Genomic DNA, 17294 nt, shown 5'->3' with positions numbered 1-17294 from the left:
TCTTCCAGTGTTAATGGGACTTTGTCACAGGTCGTGAACAAGGTGGAAAAAGAGTTTGAAATGGATCCAGTGTTCTGCAGAAAGCCACTATAGACAGTAGAGAAGAGATTTGCTGTGGCTCACAGTAGCCATGTTGAGAAGATGGTGCAATACTTGGCACTGATTGCAGTTTAACTGTGAAAAACTTTATGCCAAGTATATTGCATTGCCATGCCAGGCAAGAGGGTGTAAAAATAACTGAGGTCTTCAGCTGCCAGTCACAAGAAGGAAATGGAGTTTGTCATGCAGAAACGGTATTTTGTTCAGCAAACTCCAACCAAGACAAAAGTCAAAATTTTTAACTAAAAGAACTACTTTACAAAGAACTTTGCTGAAGATCTTAATAATGGGATACTTCATGTAAAGCATGAAATAAAATAAAAATACAAATATTTGTATTTTGTAATTTTATTTAAAATAAACACAAATACTTGTATTACTATAATACAAATACTGGGCGAGTGTTCTACGTAGAAATGCAGCATTTCACTATTTACATTTTTTTTCTGTTGCTGTCATAACACTTCTTGTGTACCCATGTCATTGGATTTGTTTTTCTCTTTTTGATCTAACTTAAGGAAAGGCTTTAGCTTGTACAGCATTCTGCCCCAAAATCTTAATAATACTGCATCTCCTCTAGCATACTCTGTATATGTTTTTTAATTACTATTCTGTTCGTACAGCTCCTTGCTGCATGATAGTTTTGGTTTGTCATTTGGGCTCTTAGGAATTGCTGAAGACTTAGACACAGCAACACACAAGTGGTTTGGGTTTTTTATTTTTCTTTTGTTTTGGTGTTGGTACTTGGTATCTTGGTATGGTTCAAGGCCGGTTGTAAATATGTTCCTTCAATACAGCAAACTGAACTATGGCTACAAACAATCCATATTGCTTCACTCTTCCACCAGTAACAATTTGCCTTGTGTAGAACCAGCTTCACCTAGCTGTTCATGTGTGAGTAGTGGTGCATCTCTGAGGCAATGACTTAGTATTTGTAGTGAAAGGTAAGTGGGGTAAAATCTGCCACAAAGATGTGTTTCATCTGGCCAGTTCTTGATTGCTGCATCAAGACACAGAATAAACCAATGATAGAATTTGATCTTTGTAGGATTTGGCAACTAAGTAATATATTTAGTGTATCTAGACTTCCAAGAAACACTTAATTTATTTTAGACTGTTGTTTTGAGTCTCAAGTAAGACAGCAGTAACTTCTGGTGAATAATCTGAAATGCAGTGGAAAGGTCCAGGACCATTGCAATAGGTGTCTGTTTTTGACAACACAAACTACCCATCTATATGGGTAGTAGTAGTTTTTGCTGCATGTTTTGACCTGAGTTTGGACTGAATTAACACAAGATGCAGGACAGAACGCCATTAATTTGAATGACTGTCAGTAATTATTGATGTGCCACTAATGAATTCAATGTGAATTCACAGAAACTGGAATGAAAAGCTAGATACTCGAGCAATATATGCCCTCATCCTTGTGAAGGCACACAGTTTTTACCACCACCACCACCACAGGGAAGCAGGAGGTATATACTATGAGATTATAGAGCCCATTAAAAATAAACAATAAAAACACCACCAACACCACTCCCGAAACCCCTCCACACAAAAAAACCCCACAAGCAACAAGAGCTCTTATGGCTGATCTTCTGAACATATTGTCCGTAATGTTAGGCAAGTTCATCTCTGGAACAAGAGATATACCACTTAGTATTTTCCTTCAAAGTTTCCGTATTCTCTTCCAGCAGTTTACAACTTTTGACTGCCAGCTTTTGCTTCTTCCTTCTAACTGTGTATACCTTCGTTCAGTACCTTCAAGGGAGGTGAGCAGCTGTGAGAGAGAGGTGGTTTACAACAGGAGGAAAAAAATGGTAGTGAGGAAGACAGAAAAAATTGATATTGCTGAAGCCCAAACCTGATTCACCCTAATTATTTTCTTAAAGAACTTGCTTATTTCCAGAATCCTGGAAAGCTCTCCTTTCCTTCATGGTGACTGAATAAAATCCATTGCCACTAGGCAGCCACTGATATACTGGCTTTACTTTTTAGGTTCTACCTTATTGGTGGAGGGATCCCTATCATAGTTTGTGGAATAACAGCAGCAGCAAACATCCGAAATTATGGCAGCAGACCTAATGCTCCTTAGTAAGTACCATATAACCAAGAGCTCTGTCATAAGATTTAATGGGTTTGCTTTTCTAAGTACTTGTTGCAATTAATTCTGATTCTTCCAGAAAATGTAACACAGCCAAGATAATTTCAAAGTACTGTTATGAACTGAGAAAGTCTAAGTGACTTGTGAGAAGACGTTAATCTTGATTCTTTTGTTTGTTTCTTTTCCAGTTGCTGGATGACTTGGGAACCTAGCTTAGGAGCATTTTATGGACCAGCTAGCTTTATAATTTTCATAAACTGTATGTATTTTCTCAGCATATTCATACAACTAAAACGTCACCCTGAACGTAAATATGAGCTTAAGGAACCTGTTGAGGAACAGCAGCGTCTGGCCACCAATGAACACGGGGAACTGGCTCATCAAGATTCATTGTCGGTGTCACTAGTTTCTACATCTGCTTTGGAGAACGAGCACAGTTTTCAAGCACAGCTGCTGGGAGTGGGCCTTACTTTGCTTTTGTATGTTGCTCTGTGGATCTTTGGAGCTCTGTCAGTTTCCCTGTATTATCCCATGGACCTGATCTTCAGCTGTTTTTTTGGGGCAACATGTTTAAGCCTCAGTGCCTTTCTTATGGTGCACCATTGCATTAACAGGGAAGATGTCAGGCATGCTTGGATAACAACTTGCTGCCCTGGAAGGAGTACGTATTCAGTGCAAGTAAATGTTCAGCCTTCCAGTTCCGGTGGAACCAATGGAGAGGCCCCTAAGTGCACCAACAGTAGCGCGGAATCTTCATGCACGAATAAAAGTGCATCAAGCCTAAAAAATTCTTCTCAAGGTTGTAAACTAACTAACTTACAAGCTGCAGCAGCTCAGTGCCACCCTACTTCTCTGCCATTGAACACAGGTCCTCAACTTGATAACAGTCTCACTGAACATTCAGTGGATAATGATATCAAAATGCATGTAGCTCCCTTAGAGGTACAGTTTCGGACAAACGGACACCCAAGTCGGCATCATAAGAACAGAAGCAAGGGACATCGTGCTAGCAGGCTTGCAGTATTGAGGGAATATGCATATGATGTTCCCACAAGTGTGGAAGGAAGTGTGCAAAATGGCTTACCTAAAAGCCGACAAAGCAACAGCGAAGGGCATTCAAGGAGCCGAAGAGCCTATTTGGCATATAGAGAACGTCAGTATAACCAATCCCAACAAGATAGCAGCGATGCTTGTAGTACGCTTCCAAAAAGTAGCAGAAATACTGAAAAAACAATAGGTACCAACAACAAAAAAGATATTCTAAGGAAACCAATAGCGGTTGAACTTGAAAACCAACAAAAATCTTATGGCTTAAATTTAGCCATTCAGAATGGTCCACTTAAAAGCAGTGGACAGGATGGACCCTTGCTCACTGCAGACAGTACTGGTAATATTAGAACTGGGTTGTGGAAACACGAAACTACTGTGTAGCATTATAATTCATTGCGGGACGAATCCATATGAACTGTGATTACACATTCCTTAAAGCTATTAACGCTTTTAAAGACTGTTTACAAACTCTAGGTACTTTATGCAGGGAGGGAACAAAGATAATCTGCTAAGCAAAAGATTGTATGCATTATTATCTTTGATATTCTTACAAAGATGAACTTTTGGTATTTTGTGGAATTTTTTTTGAAGAGTCAATCTTGAGACATGCAGAACATAACTTTGTACATTTTTATTTTTTACCTGTAACCCTGCAGATGTGTCCACAACACATTTCAAATTTATATTTAAATGTACAATAAATAGTATTTTCCCCAGCATCCCAATGTTGCACTGATTTGTTTGTTTTTTTAAAGATTATTGCACTAAATGTTATCTTGATTTCACTACTTCAGTATCTGAAAATTATGAGTTTCAGTTACTAAAGAAAATATTTGGTGTCCAAAATAGACAATTTAAATAGCTCAATTAATTGCATAAGGCCTAGAATTTGTTTGAAATGAAGAAGCTACATTTTAAAGAGATTTTTAGAATACAGGCAACTTTACTCCAAAATCTTTGTCTTGTATTTGCGTAAGTTAGTTATATTTTCAGATGGCTGTGGCTTACTTTAATGCACTTGCACAGAGTTTTACTTGGTAATGTTTTTAGATAATAGTCTATTTTGCCCTCATAATTACATGACTGGGATGGTTTTTTAAATTTGCTTTAATTATTTGTAATTGAGAAGGTTATGAATGTTCACAGACAATAGGTGCTAATTTGCAAATTTCACGTATCTGTGAAAACTCATTCAGTTGTAATAGTGTGGAATAATAATAGCACAAGTGTTTTGATAGGTGGTAATGGGATGATCTGTTAAGAGTATGATCAGTAGACAAAATCAGGGTCTTTAGGTTCAGTGTCACTGTACAAGCTGACTCTCTCAAGAGTGTTTTCAGTTGCAAGTTCACTTTTACTCACCTGTATGTGACCATTTGCAGAATAATCTCCAATACCATACAGCATCTGTGTGGTTTTTTTAAAAAAGTTTCCGTAGAAGGGCTATATTAATAAAGTTATCAGTTTTATAAAGCATGTAAATTCCTGCAGTACAAATAGCTAAGTTGTGCAGTGATTTACAATAACGTAAATATTGAAAAATAAAAGCTGCAGTTAAATTAAACTCTAATTTAAATTTAATTGCAGTATAACTACAAAAAGTAGTAAAGGTCAAAAGGTTTTATGTAAAATGCAACATGATAGAATAGGTTATTTGTCAATTATGAGTGTAGTTTTCTATACTTAAATTGTTGAGCCTTCAGTGTAAACAGGATCATATTTTGTGTCATCCTGCTGCTGTGACAAATTTGAGGTTGTAGTTGCAGAGTAATGCTTGTGGCTTTACCTATTTCCAGTAAGTGATACCCATTTTACTAAAACCACATGTATTAAACAGCAAAAAATGGTTCTGTATGATCTAGTACTGATATCACAACTCAGCTTTTAAGCAACAAATGGAATTGGATTGTATATACTTGTCTACTTGGTTACCTAATTCAGAGTTGTCACTGTTGGGTATTTTACAGTTAAGTCTGTTTGAATACAGATACAGGTCTAACATTCTCAGTACTCAAATATTATGTTAAATAATTTATTATGTGAGCACTCATTCAGATATGTTTCTTTATTGCTTTCCAGGTTTACTGCACCCTCTACTAATTGGTTTCATAGTCTGAACTAATCTTGGATGCATTGTACAAACCTCTCCAGTAGGACAGTGTTGTTAGGATTTGGGTGCTATTTTTGCTTCTTGTGAGTACTTGCCATTTAAGGATTGTTAAAGCAACATTTTGACAAGTGTATGACTCAGTTTTGATTGTTATTCTATTTTACTGGCTTCAAGAGAGGTAGTTTTTAGCTTGTAACCAACCTTACAGCTACCGCATGGATAGGCACACAAAAAAAGGAATTTATAGGTATTACTTAAAAAAAAAGTTAAACCAAATGTCTAAATAAATAATGTAAAATATTTACATTTTAAGCTATTCAACAAGATACGTAAGCTTCTTAGACAAGTCACTGCTTTGTAATTGGGGAAAAAGTAAAAGCTGTATGTAGGTTGTTATTTGGTGGAGGTTCCTCTTCCTAGTAAAAATACATTTTTGGACCTAGAAGTCAAAACTGGTGACTTGATCCTGTACCATTCCAAATGCTGCAGGTCGGTCTGTCTTGATTTAGTGACTGGTTGAATGAAAACTGAATTGCAGACATTAAGTGTAAGGGCATGTGCTAAGAGGAGTGGTCTCTCTGAGCTGAATTGTATGTTACACAACTAGCAGCAATATAATCACTGAGGTTCCTTCATATGTAGTTTGTAGTCCCAAACCCAGATATTTTTAGATTACATTTAATCAGGAATATATACTGTGCCGGTTTTTTATAGTAACAGATATAGTTACTAATGCAAATAATTTAAGCCTACTTTCTGTTTTCTTTAAAATTATAGATCTAAAAAAATACAATCCCTATATAATATGTAAAAATGTCAAAACAGTCCATAGATTATTTCTTCTTATCTGAACAAGGTATGATAGTGATTTAGGATAAGATCAGTTATCCTTTAGAATCTGCTTGCCCTTTGCTTTTAGTGCTTGACACCTTTTGCACAGGTTTGGAAGTGAACATCTGTTTAGTCTTTCTTGAAGCTGATCTTAAAAATGCCTTTAAAATTAATTCTGCAGGTAATACTTCTGCATAGCTTGATAGCTTGCCTTAAGTTTTGAAGGGATTAAAAAAACCTCTTTGCTAAGTACTTAATAAATTACGAATAGCCTTGGTACATATAGCGGTTTTTATTAGTGTGATGATTTAAGAAATATTTTTACATTAAACATGCTTACTCCACTTAGTGATGTACATACCTACACTCGCTTTTAATCTAACAAGTGCTTTTGCTCAGATGACAAACTTAAGACATTATTCTCAGATATAGTCTTGACAAATACTGAAGAATACACTCATCTTGTGTGTTTCTCATGAAGAATCTTAAATGAAAGAATTTATGTAACTAAAAGGTGGAAGGCAGGTTATTAGACTCTGAAAAAGTGGAGTTAAGTATAGTGTCTTATAAGGAAATTGGAAACAGAAAATCTTCAAGCTTTTTTATATGTCCTTTCCTAATAGTGTAAAGCAAGGCTATTTTCGGAGTTGTAATTAAACTTTGTCTGAAAACCCACCTAAATCACTCCAGTGGAAAAAAACACCACACAAAAACCTCATTTTTGCCTGTTTAAGTGGGGCAGTGAGAAAGTAGCTACAATCATTAGTCAGATATATAAAGGGGAGTAGATAACACAAACTGGTGTGAGAATGGCCTTTTTTGAGACAACTTTGCTTTCTACCAAAAAAATGATAGAGACTAGAACAGCAGTAGTTAGTGCTGCTTGTCACTGTGATAAAAGCCAGTATATTTTCCATTCATAATCATGACAAAATCAGACTTTGAAAAGCAAGCATCACAGGTTTGGAGGAAGGCGGCTATACACACACCCTGTTTTTTTGGCTAAAAAAGTTTTGGTGATACCAAGGGTAGGGATTGAGGTAGAAAAAAAGTTAAGTGTTAGTAAGAAAAAGGAGTTGATTGAAATGAGGCATACATGATAAATAGTTAGAGTTTTGCAGCCAGATTGACAATTCTGAAGTGGTGAGAACTAAACCAGGCATTTATAATGGAACAGATGAGGGAAGATGACGGCATCCAGCCACTGTGATGCTCTCATGGAGTATAATACGAGTGACACCAGCATGTATGGGGTAGCAGAAAGGCATCATGTCGAGTGCTGTTAACTGTAATCTCAGGGAATGCATTAAAAAAAAACACGTAGAAAACGAACTTTTGATTAGACAGATGTCTTTGAAGAAAGTGTCTTTCATAAGCAAAAAGATTTTTCAAAAGGGACTTTTTCCTTGTTTTGCTGAACATCTGCATACAAAATTCACATGCAGACAATCATTGCTTGAGTGTATGATTAAGACATGAAGGTGCAAGTATTTTCCCTCTTACTGAATGAAGAGCTCCCTGTATTACTATTTGCTCATAGGTAATCTGTTGTTGGAACACCTTAAATGCTAATTATTTTAAATTTCTGTAGGTTAAGAAATACTTCAGGTGTTGGGAGGAAGAAACAATTACTTTTCGTGAAGTTCTTCCATTTTGACTTTATTCCCTTTTGACCAGTTCTGCGTTAATACTGCTGCTTGCTGAAGCTGGTTGTCTTATGTATTGTATTGCTGCTTTTTCACATCCTTGAGCAAACTTGAAGGATCGGTTTTGTTTGATGTTTTTTGGTTGGGGGTTGGTTTTTTTTTTTGTCACAGTTTCTAGATTTTAGAGAGATTAAGAGCATAGACATTGGTGAGAAATACTACTGTCCTTACAGTTCAAGGTTAACATACAAAACATGAAGAAAGCTTCTAATTTAAACAAGCATCCTGTGAATTTTTAATCCCTGCTTTCAAAACCAGAGGGACCTGTTGTATTGTGAGAGTTTGGTTTTAGTTTAAATTAGTCTTATACCTTCTCTGGTTCCAAGACTGGTTGAATATTGACATTTGGGGAGATGGAGGAGGAAATGTGGTGATATCTATAAATACAGATGTAAAATTTGTTTTATATGGAAGACTTAACTTTCGAAAACTATTAGGTTAGCAAGATTGGAAGTATGACAAACTTTCATCTCTGTAATACTAGCCCACCAAAACTCACCTCCATAAAAGCGGTTAGAAAATGGCAGTAGCTGCAGTCCTTGGGTACAGAGGTGAGGAAAGCAGCTGTATGCCTGGTGTTTACTAACCTGGCCACTTCTTAAAGCCCTTGCAGAACTGGTGCTGCTGACCAGGCTTCTCTGCTGACTGCGGTTGTGGCTCACCAAGGTATCGTAGACCGAATCCTGAGTCAAGTGGAGGATGGCTCTACACAGTCGAAAGACAGCAGCTAAAAGGTCAGTGCAGAGATGGGGCTTGCTGACTTTCTTAAAGCATGCTTCGCAGCCAGTTGAGTACATGTCTAATGTGGCTTTAGTTTAAAAAAAAAAAACCAAACAAAACCTTCAATCACTGCAGCAATCTGCAATGAGGATGGAAGTGTTTGAAAATTAATCAAAATCAAATCCCAAAATGTACAATCTGAGTATACAAATTAAGTGCTTAGTTGAACACAGCATCTTCTCTGAAGTGTCAGCATTTACTCAGTATGATAGTGCTTATAAAGCTTGCATTCTTTGAGCTCTGTAGTGAAATAGGTGGGGCAAGACTTAAGATACTAAGGTGAGATAAAATTGAGGGGAAATTTTTAGTTTCTATTAGATGAAGATTCTTGAAATTTTGCATTTGATACTCAACTGGTGAATATAGAAGTCTCATACATCTCTTCCAACGGGACATCACTGAACAGCCTCAAATCCAGTAGTTAAATTTGCATGAATGAAAGAGAATACTAAATGTTAAAATAACATAAATTAAATATTTAAGTTTCTAGGGAATGTTTCAGAGAACATGCTTTTCATAAAATGAGTAAAGACATAAAAGACAAACGTACAAAAGAAAAAACAATCCTAAGTGTAAATTTCCATTTTCACTTACAGGAGGACAACTTCAGCACACTTACATAGCAGGGCCTTTAGGCTTTGTAGAATCACTATGTAATTCTTGACGTAATGACCTATGTTTCATATTGTATGTACCTGACTCTTTCACTTCATACACTTAAAAGTTTTGTTTGACTGTGATTATTGTATTTCCTTCAACATCAAATGTTCCTCCTGCACCCTTTTTTCTAATCTCTGCTCAGCTACAAATTAATACAATGTTAGATGGCCTGCTACAGTCTCCAACACCCTTCTACATCATTAAGCTATAGAGCAGCTTCCAGAATTGTTTGCAGCAATTTCCCTTTAAATCACAAATGAGTTGTTCTCTATCAGAGTCCAAATCTGAGCAGCAGAAAGGTGCAGCACTCAGAGACTTAATTTCATCTGTTATCTGATGGTGTTTCTGTTGGATGCAGCTGGTGAAATGGAAACTTGTAGGAAGGGCAGGTTTCCTTCCGGGGGAGGAGGGAACCCTGGTAACATCCAGAAGTGCTGAGCAAGATATTTAAAATTAGAATAAATACTCTGATGTACTCTGCATCTAATCATTAACTGGCTTATCTCTAAAGATGCTAGACATGCAACTTCTACAGGCTCTTACAGGAGCTGTGCTACATGAACTTGTCGATTCAGTTGACACAGAACACTGTTGTGGTTTAGCTTCAGTCGGCAACTAAGCACCACACAGCTGCTTGCTCACTTCCCTCCCCCCTGCCTTGGGATGGGGGAGAGAATCAGAAGAGCAAAACTGAGAAAACTCATGAGCTGAGATAAGAACAGTTTAATAACTGGGAAAAAAAAAAAAATGAAAAGGAAAACAAGAGAGGGAAACAAAACCCGGGGAGGGGGACGGGGAACGACCAAAACAGTGATGCAACTGCTCACCACCTGCTGACCGATGCCCAGCCCGTCCCCGAGCGGTGATCGCTACTCCCTGACCAACTCCCCCAGTTTATATGCTGAGCATGATGCCATATGGTATGGAATAGCCCTTTGGACAGTTGGGGTCAGCTGTCCTGGCTGTGCCCCCTCCCAGCTTCTTGTGCGCCTCCCGCCTTCTCAGTCAGTAGAGCATGAAAAGCTGAAAAGTCCTTGACTTAGTATAAGCACTACTTAGCAACAACTAAAACCTCAGTCTGTTACCACATTATTCTCATACTAAATCCAAAACACAGCACTATACCAGCTATTAGGAAGAAAATTAACTCTGTCCCAGCTGAAACCAGGACAAGCACTTAACTGGATCAGACCACAGCTTAATCTTCAGCTCTGATGGGCTGAAGATGTACTACTGTTACCCATTTTCAAGTAAAACTATACTTGAGTTTAATCATGGGTTGATAACTACAAGGCAGATAGTGTTTGCAGGGGAGAAGAGTTTGATGTGAAACAGAAAAGGATAGTTAAAAGGCCATCTTTACTAAATGTGGTTGTAGGTGTAAAAATACCTATTCTCAGGCCATTCCAGTCTCAAGATTTGATAAACAAAAATGGATGGAGTCACCCATACCTTGTTCCTTCCACCTGTGGATAATGAGCAACCCAGCAGATTGCCCTAAAATGCTAACATGCCAGAGTGACATACATAGTTGGCCAGTACTTCTCAAAAAAAAAAAAAAAAAAATCTGGATGTGGGAGCCATCAACAGTATATTGACACATGCCTGAAAATCACTTACTTTATCCTATCCTGGATAGTAAGGCTGTCCTGTTACCCTATAGCTGAAGTTTTCTCTGAACCTTATGGACAGTGCAAAGGAGCTTTAAAAACACCTATGTATAACTGTATACAGTTAGAACAGTTTTATGTTAACATCTCAGAGAACTATATCTTTCCATCTAAAATGAAGTCAGATGCACAAGGATAACTGCATGTGGAACAAATAGTGTCAGCTGTTCCCTCCAGTACATGGCTCAATAGCTTTCCTGCCACCTTCAGCAGCCAACAGAAGTGAACCCTGTTCTTTCCATCCTTTTGACAAAAATATTTTGAGATTTTTCTCATCTTTCTTTTTGCAAGTTGCTCTCATCAAATGTTTCAACACTGAGCTACCCAGCAAGTTTCATTCATTAAAGATAGCAGCTAAATCAGTGGGGTTTCCCTTTCCCTGTTACACTTGCCACCTTATATTTCCTGTATCCAGGAACCACTAAATAAAGACAGCTTATGTCTTGATCATTAGTTTTGTAATGAACTCCTAAGTAACCTCATGTATAAAGGAAAGCTCGAGGAATTGGAGGAGAATTTCCTAATTCTGTCCAATATTTCTGATAATGGAGATGGAAATTTTTAATACAATGCTTGCAAAAAAAAAACAACCAAAACCCCAAGCTGGCAAACAACCAAAAAGCCTTCCTGGACAAGGAAACCAAACAGATTTCTGATGCAGCTCCCAAAAGGAACGAGAGCAAAATCTTAGTACTGCTTAACAGGTAAAAATGTGTTCACTGTGGCAAAGATGAAGCTGCTCCTTGCACTGAAATGCCCTTAGAGTGCCCAGTGTCTAGACGTGGTGATAATGCTGGAGTTTAATTGCTGAGATCTGATGGTGGTAATTCAGCCCCTGCCGGCCTATTTTTGAAGCTTTTGTCTGAAAACAGGCAGGCAGACCCAGGAGTGTCACTAAAAAATTACTTGGAGTGAGGTTACATGCTAGAAATACCACAGCAATTAATGGCCAAACCTATCTGAGGGGTGATCTGTGTTCCCAAAACATCTTGTTTTAGAACAGTGTAATTACCACAGTTCTAGGACTGGGGTAAAGTTATTTCCTCCCTGCTGTCACACAGCTTATACTCGACTTAAATAGGCACCTGTTTGGGCTTTTTTTTCCCTCTCCCCTCCATTAAGTTAACAGGTAACAGCTGTTAACTCAGCAAGTTGGTAGCTCAGCTTGTCCAACACATATGTCAAGTATCCTCTCCTAACAGGATCCATCTAATTTTCTCATTTCCCCAAATAATTTTTCTCCTGAAGATGTGTACCATAATGAGCAAAACCCCAAAAAGCCCACCCCAAGTCCCCTGCATACCCTTCTCCTTCCTCCCAGGAATACTGGCTTCTGCTGCAGGGTGGCTTTATTGAACCAGGAACCATTTTTTTAAAGTTTTATTCAACATTATTGAAATGAAAATAGAGATGGCAAATTTCTGCAAGGCCGCAGCATTTCTTCTGTTAGACAACAGCTGTTCACCTACGTAAAGATGATGGGCCCTATGGTAGCATGATATCATTATTAGTCTGGATCAGAAATGCGAAAGATTGCCTGGAGGTTTCTAAGAGCTGCTATATTATTCCTGTTAATTTCCTTAGGGTTTCTGCTTTTCAACATGTATCACCTTAGCCTTGTCTTCTCAAGAGAATACTAAATCATCATTCTTAATGCACAGCAGAACTCTTAGGAAAATAAAAATCCCAACCCTTTTATTTCTGAAAGCACATTACAGGGTTTCTAAATTTATGACTACTTGCCAATGTAACTTTAAAAAGGCTGTTTAATATAGCTCTATTAAAAAAAAAAAAAGACACATACAAACCTCCTTAACAAAATTAGTTTTTCTTTTCAAACTGTGTCTGCTCAAAAGATCCAAGTTACTGTTAGGATGTATTTTTACATTAAGACAAGCTTTTTAATTTATTACAGCATAGATGTCCAGAACCACAGAGCTATAGTGAATGCCCATTAATGCTCACACGTCGTCCCCCATGCTCCGCCATTTCCATTGCGTGTTCTGTACAGACAAAGCTGGGGTGCTGTCAGGCAGGCGTTTTGGAGGGGAGCTGCTGGTACCATGTGCCTTGTGATAATGAGGCCCCAACTCCTTGTTTCCATGGATGTAGAATCTCAGTGAACTGATGCTCTCACACTAGCCATGATCAAATCCAGCCTTGGCAGTCTGAGCTACCGGCTAACTGTAAGTTATTGCTCACCCAGAATACCATACTACATAAAAACTTAGCAGGAAGAAAATGCATGCTCCTTTGCAAAACCTAACCTGCACAACTGACCCCCCGCAGCCTCACATACAACTGTTGCAAGTAACAAGCCTGGGTTTTGCTCTGGAAAAGCTGTCCCTTGGAGAGCCATCCCTATAGCACATCACCTGGCAGCTCTCAGCCCACGGAGGAATTAAAGACAGACTTCATTTGAAATTATTTGACCTGTGAGCAATAAACATAAGTAAAAAGAAACAATGCATATTAGATATCAACCAAACTACTTACAGAAAGTGGAAATTGTTGATACATTTTTTTATACTATGAGCATAAGATGCAGAGTACTGTTGTCCATCTGTTTTAACTCTCCTATTTTCATCCAGAAGTATAAGCTTCAGTGGCTGTGTGCAAAGAAAGGGAACTGCCCATACCCAGGTGAGGAAGAAGGCAGCAACACCGACTTTTTCCACAAACTTCTATGGGCTTTGAATGATAACAGCGAGTCTGACCTAGGAGGGCAACTAAAAAATACTGGAAAGCAGGAGGGCTGATATTCTAGATATATTACTTTGGAAGAGCAAAGCATTCAACTAAGAGTAGTGGGAAAATGTTTAGTTCTCTATGTGCAGCCTTTGTTTTAAGGAAGCTTGCTATTAAAAAAACCAGCCTTTAATCATGCAAATATTCCCTTCTTCACATCAAGGACAAAATTAAAGTTGTTGCGTTTCAAGTTACAAGTTTTGCGATCTTTCCTTTATTCAGATTTAAATAAAGCATACATTTTTCAGCAGCATTACAACCACATCTCTTTAACGGTGGGAAGACAAAAATTCCCTAGAACTGCACCCCACTTATTAATGCAAAAGCGAGCAGGAACTAAAGGAACATAAAAAGATAGATGAAGTGAGAATGGAAATGGTAATGGAAGAAGAAAATGTGAAACAAAAGGTGGTTCGTAGAAAGATTTTACGTTTAGGCCAGGCTAGCTGAGCTATTAGCTGTGAGGGCTGGTCAGTGCCAATAGGCTTGAACTCCACTGCCTGCTGCTGCTGCCACCTCCCAGTGCTCCCACACCTCCGAACAGGCTGTGACTGCAGAAATAACTTCAAGGGACTGAAGGGAGCCCGGGAAGAGTTGAGAAGGAGGAATAGAGGAGAAAAATGGTTAAAGGTATAAATATATTGTAACGCTGCTAGTGACGCCACTTGTAGCAGTGTTGGGCAAAATAAAGGAATGGGAGCTCATCGCAAACATACGGAGGGGGCATAATAATAAATGATCTGAAGTAAAAACGTGAGTAATAGCAGGATGGTAAGGAGGCAGTGCAAGCCTCTCACAATAGGTGGTTTCAACCACAGAGAGAGTGTTGCCATGGATTTCAACAGGGAGCAGTGAATTGGGTTTGCATGACCAGGTTTTGGTAGCGGGGGGCTACAGGGGTGGCTTCTGTGAGAAACTGCTAGAAGCTTCCCCCAAGTCCAATAGAGCCAGTGCCAGCCGGCTCCAAGACGGACCCACCACTGGTCAAGGCCGAGCCCATCAGCAACAGTGGTAGCACATCTAGGATAACGTATTTAAGAAGGGGGGGAAAAAAACCCCTGTGCAACTGCAGTTGGAGAGAGGAGTGAGAATATGTGAGAGGAACAACTCTGCAGACACCAAGGTCAGTGGAGAAGGAGGGGCAGGAGGTGCTCCAGGCACCAGAGCAGAGATTCCCCTGCAGCCCGTGGTGAAGACCATGATGAGGCAGGCTGTGCCCCTGCTGCCCATGGAGGTTAATGGTGGAGCAGATATCCACCTGCAGCCCATGGAGGTTAATGGTGGAGCAGATATCCACCTGCAGCCCATGGAGGACCCCACGCCGGAGCAGGCGGATGCCTGAAGGAGGCTGTGACCCTGTGGAGAGTCTGTGCTGGAGCAGGCTCCTGGCAGGACCTGTGGACCCATGGAGAGAGGAGCCCATGCTGGAGCAGGTTGGCTGGCAGGACCTGTGACCCCATGGGGGACCCGAACTGGAGCAGTTTGTGAAGAACTGCAGCACGTGGGAAGGACCCACGTTGGAGAAGTTCATGGAGGACTGTCTCCCGTGGGAGGGACCCCATGCTGGAGCAGGGGAAGAGTGTGAGGAGTCCTCCCTCTGAGGAGGAAGGAGCGGCAGAGACAAGGTGTGATGAACTGACCGCAACCCCCATTCCCCGTCTCCCTGCGCTGCTGGGGGGGAGGAGGTAGAGAAAATTGGAAGTTGAGCCTAGAAAGAAGGGAGGGGTGGGGGTAAGGTGTTTTAAGATTTGGTTTTATTTCTCATTATCCTACTCTGATTTGATTGGCAATAAATTAAACTAATTTCCCCAAGTCGAGTCTGTTTTGCCCATGACGGTAATTGCTGAGTGATCTCTCCCTGTCCTTATCTCAACCCATGAGCCTTTCATTATATTTTCTCTCCCCTGTCCAGCTGAGGAGGGGAGTGATAGAGCAGCTTTGGTGGGCATGTGGTGTCCAGCCAGGGTCAACCCACCACAAACAAACTTTCAAAGTTGCTTGCAGTCACAATAAAATCAAAAAAGTTCCCAAATGAGAACACACTCAAGATCATCTCCAGAATGAAAGCCTACTTCGCTTATAGTGGTGGCAGAGAAAACAAAGAGCACAGTGCAGCTGTGATAAGAAACAGAAAATGCAGAAAACTAGCAGGTAATACTGCATTCATAAATAAATACTTTTATTATTTTTACTTTTTCTAAAGTGCATTAGAAGTGTATAATTGTTTTCTGATCCTTATATTGTTATCAGCTCTTCAAAATCCTGCACTATCAACCTCTGAACACCTATTCTGAACCTGATGCAATAGAAGAAAAAAAAGGCTCCAAACAAACCAATGTCCCCTGCCCAAAACCCTGAAGTCTTTGCTTTTGGGTTCTTATAGAAATCCTATTAGAACAACAATGTACCTGTATTCCCAAAGTAATAATTGCATTATTTTGTAGGTAATCTATTAAATTACTTTGATGCTTTAATTGATCTCCTATGAAGTGAGTGAACAATAAACTCCAAATACTTAAAAGGTCTAATTATGAAATCCAGATGCAGAAGACAACCTTGCTTGCCCAGCCCTGGCCAATATAATCATTGCACTAAGGAAACTGATTTATGGTAAGCAACGTCTGGCTTTTGTGTGTGCATCTTAGTGGTTAAGAATTGAGCTACAGAATTAAGTGAATTAAGGTGATTCACAATCAATAAAAAACAAGCATTCCCTAAACGTGTATGAAAACGCTGAAGTTAAAGCTGTAGGGAAACAGATAACACCTGGCCTTGGTATTAAAGCTTACGTTTGGTTCCAGTGTTAATACCAGCAAATGCAGAATTACCCCTCGCATGCTATTCTTGTATTATCAGATAGTAACGAAATTCAAAGCTTTCACTCAAAATCACAGTGTGCATAACTTGTATTTTTGGTATGCTGCTCCTGTATTAAGGAGCTATTCTAACATTCACTGTATTATGCGAGAAGTTTAATCAAAGAACAGCAGGCTCAAATGTCTGCTCAGCAAAAGCATTTTGACTCTCATGGCTAAATATATTTGTAAGGTGCAGCAGAAGTTAATGCACGAAGTGATGCTTCTGAAGAATTTATGTGGCAGTTTATTGTAAGCTGTAAATTGCTTTTGGAGATGAAAGACATTCTTTTTTGTTATTAACTATAACATAATGACACTTACTGATTCTGAAATAGTTTCAAAGCTAGGGACAGGAATATGCTTATCTCAGTGCAACCCAGCACTTCTGAAAGAGTACAGCACTGAAATATTCACCTTTCAATCTCAGAAGAGAAATATGTGGATGCAACAATAACAAAACCCTTGCCATAATATCTATGCCATAACAAATTTGGTCTTCTGGATTTTTCATGGTCATTTTTACGTAAGTGTAGCATTCATTAAGACTTTTTGTCTAAAATAGTAGAGAAATGGTCATAAAGGTACCAAGAAACACCAGGAAATCAAAACTTTCCATAGACAATACCAGGAAACCAGTGGAATTTAACCTACATGCATACATCTTGCATGAGCTAGAAG

At 39.0% G+C, this 17294-nt stretch overlaps 1 protein-coding gene across 2 annotated transcripts in view; it reads left to right on the top strand.

Annotated features, from left to right (window-relative positions):
* Positions 1-3972, top strand: part of ADGRA3 (adhesion G protein-coupled receptor A3) — a 57918-nt gene extending 53946 nt beyond the window's left edge. For both annotated transcript variants that reach the window (XM_072862272.1, XM_072862273.1), the window contains 2 exons: positions 2098-2193; positions 2392-3972. In XM_072862272.1, coding sequence (XP_072718373.1) covers positions 2098-2193; positions 2392-3634 — 1339 coding nt within the window. In that variant the 3' untranslated portion in view covers positions 3635-3972. The remainder of the gene's footprint in view (positions 1-2097; positions 2194-2391) is intronic.
* Positions 3973-17294: the final 13322 nt, after the last annotated feature.

The sequence above is a fragment of the Ciconia boyciana genome, chromosome 5, assembly GCF_034638445.1.
Source record: "Ciconia boyciana chromosome 5, ASM3463844v1, whole genome shotgun sequence".
Classification (NCBI taxonomy): domain Eukaryota; kingdom Metazoa; phylum Chordata; class Aves; order Ciconiiformes; family Ciconiidae; genus Ciconia; species Ciconia boyciana.
This window is presented reverse-complemented; position numbering and strand designations above follow the sequence as displayed.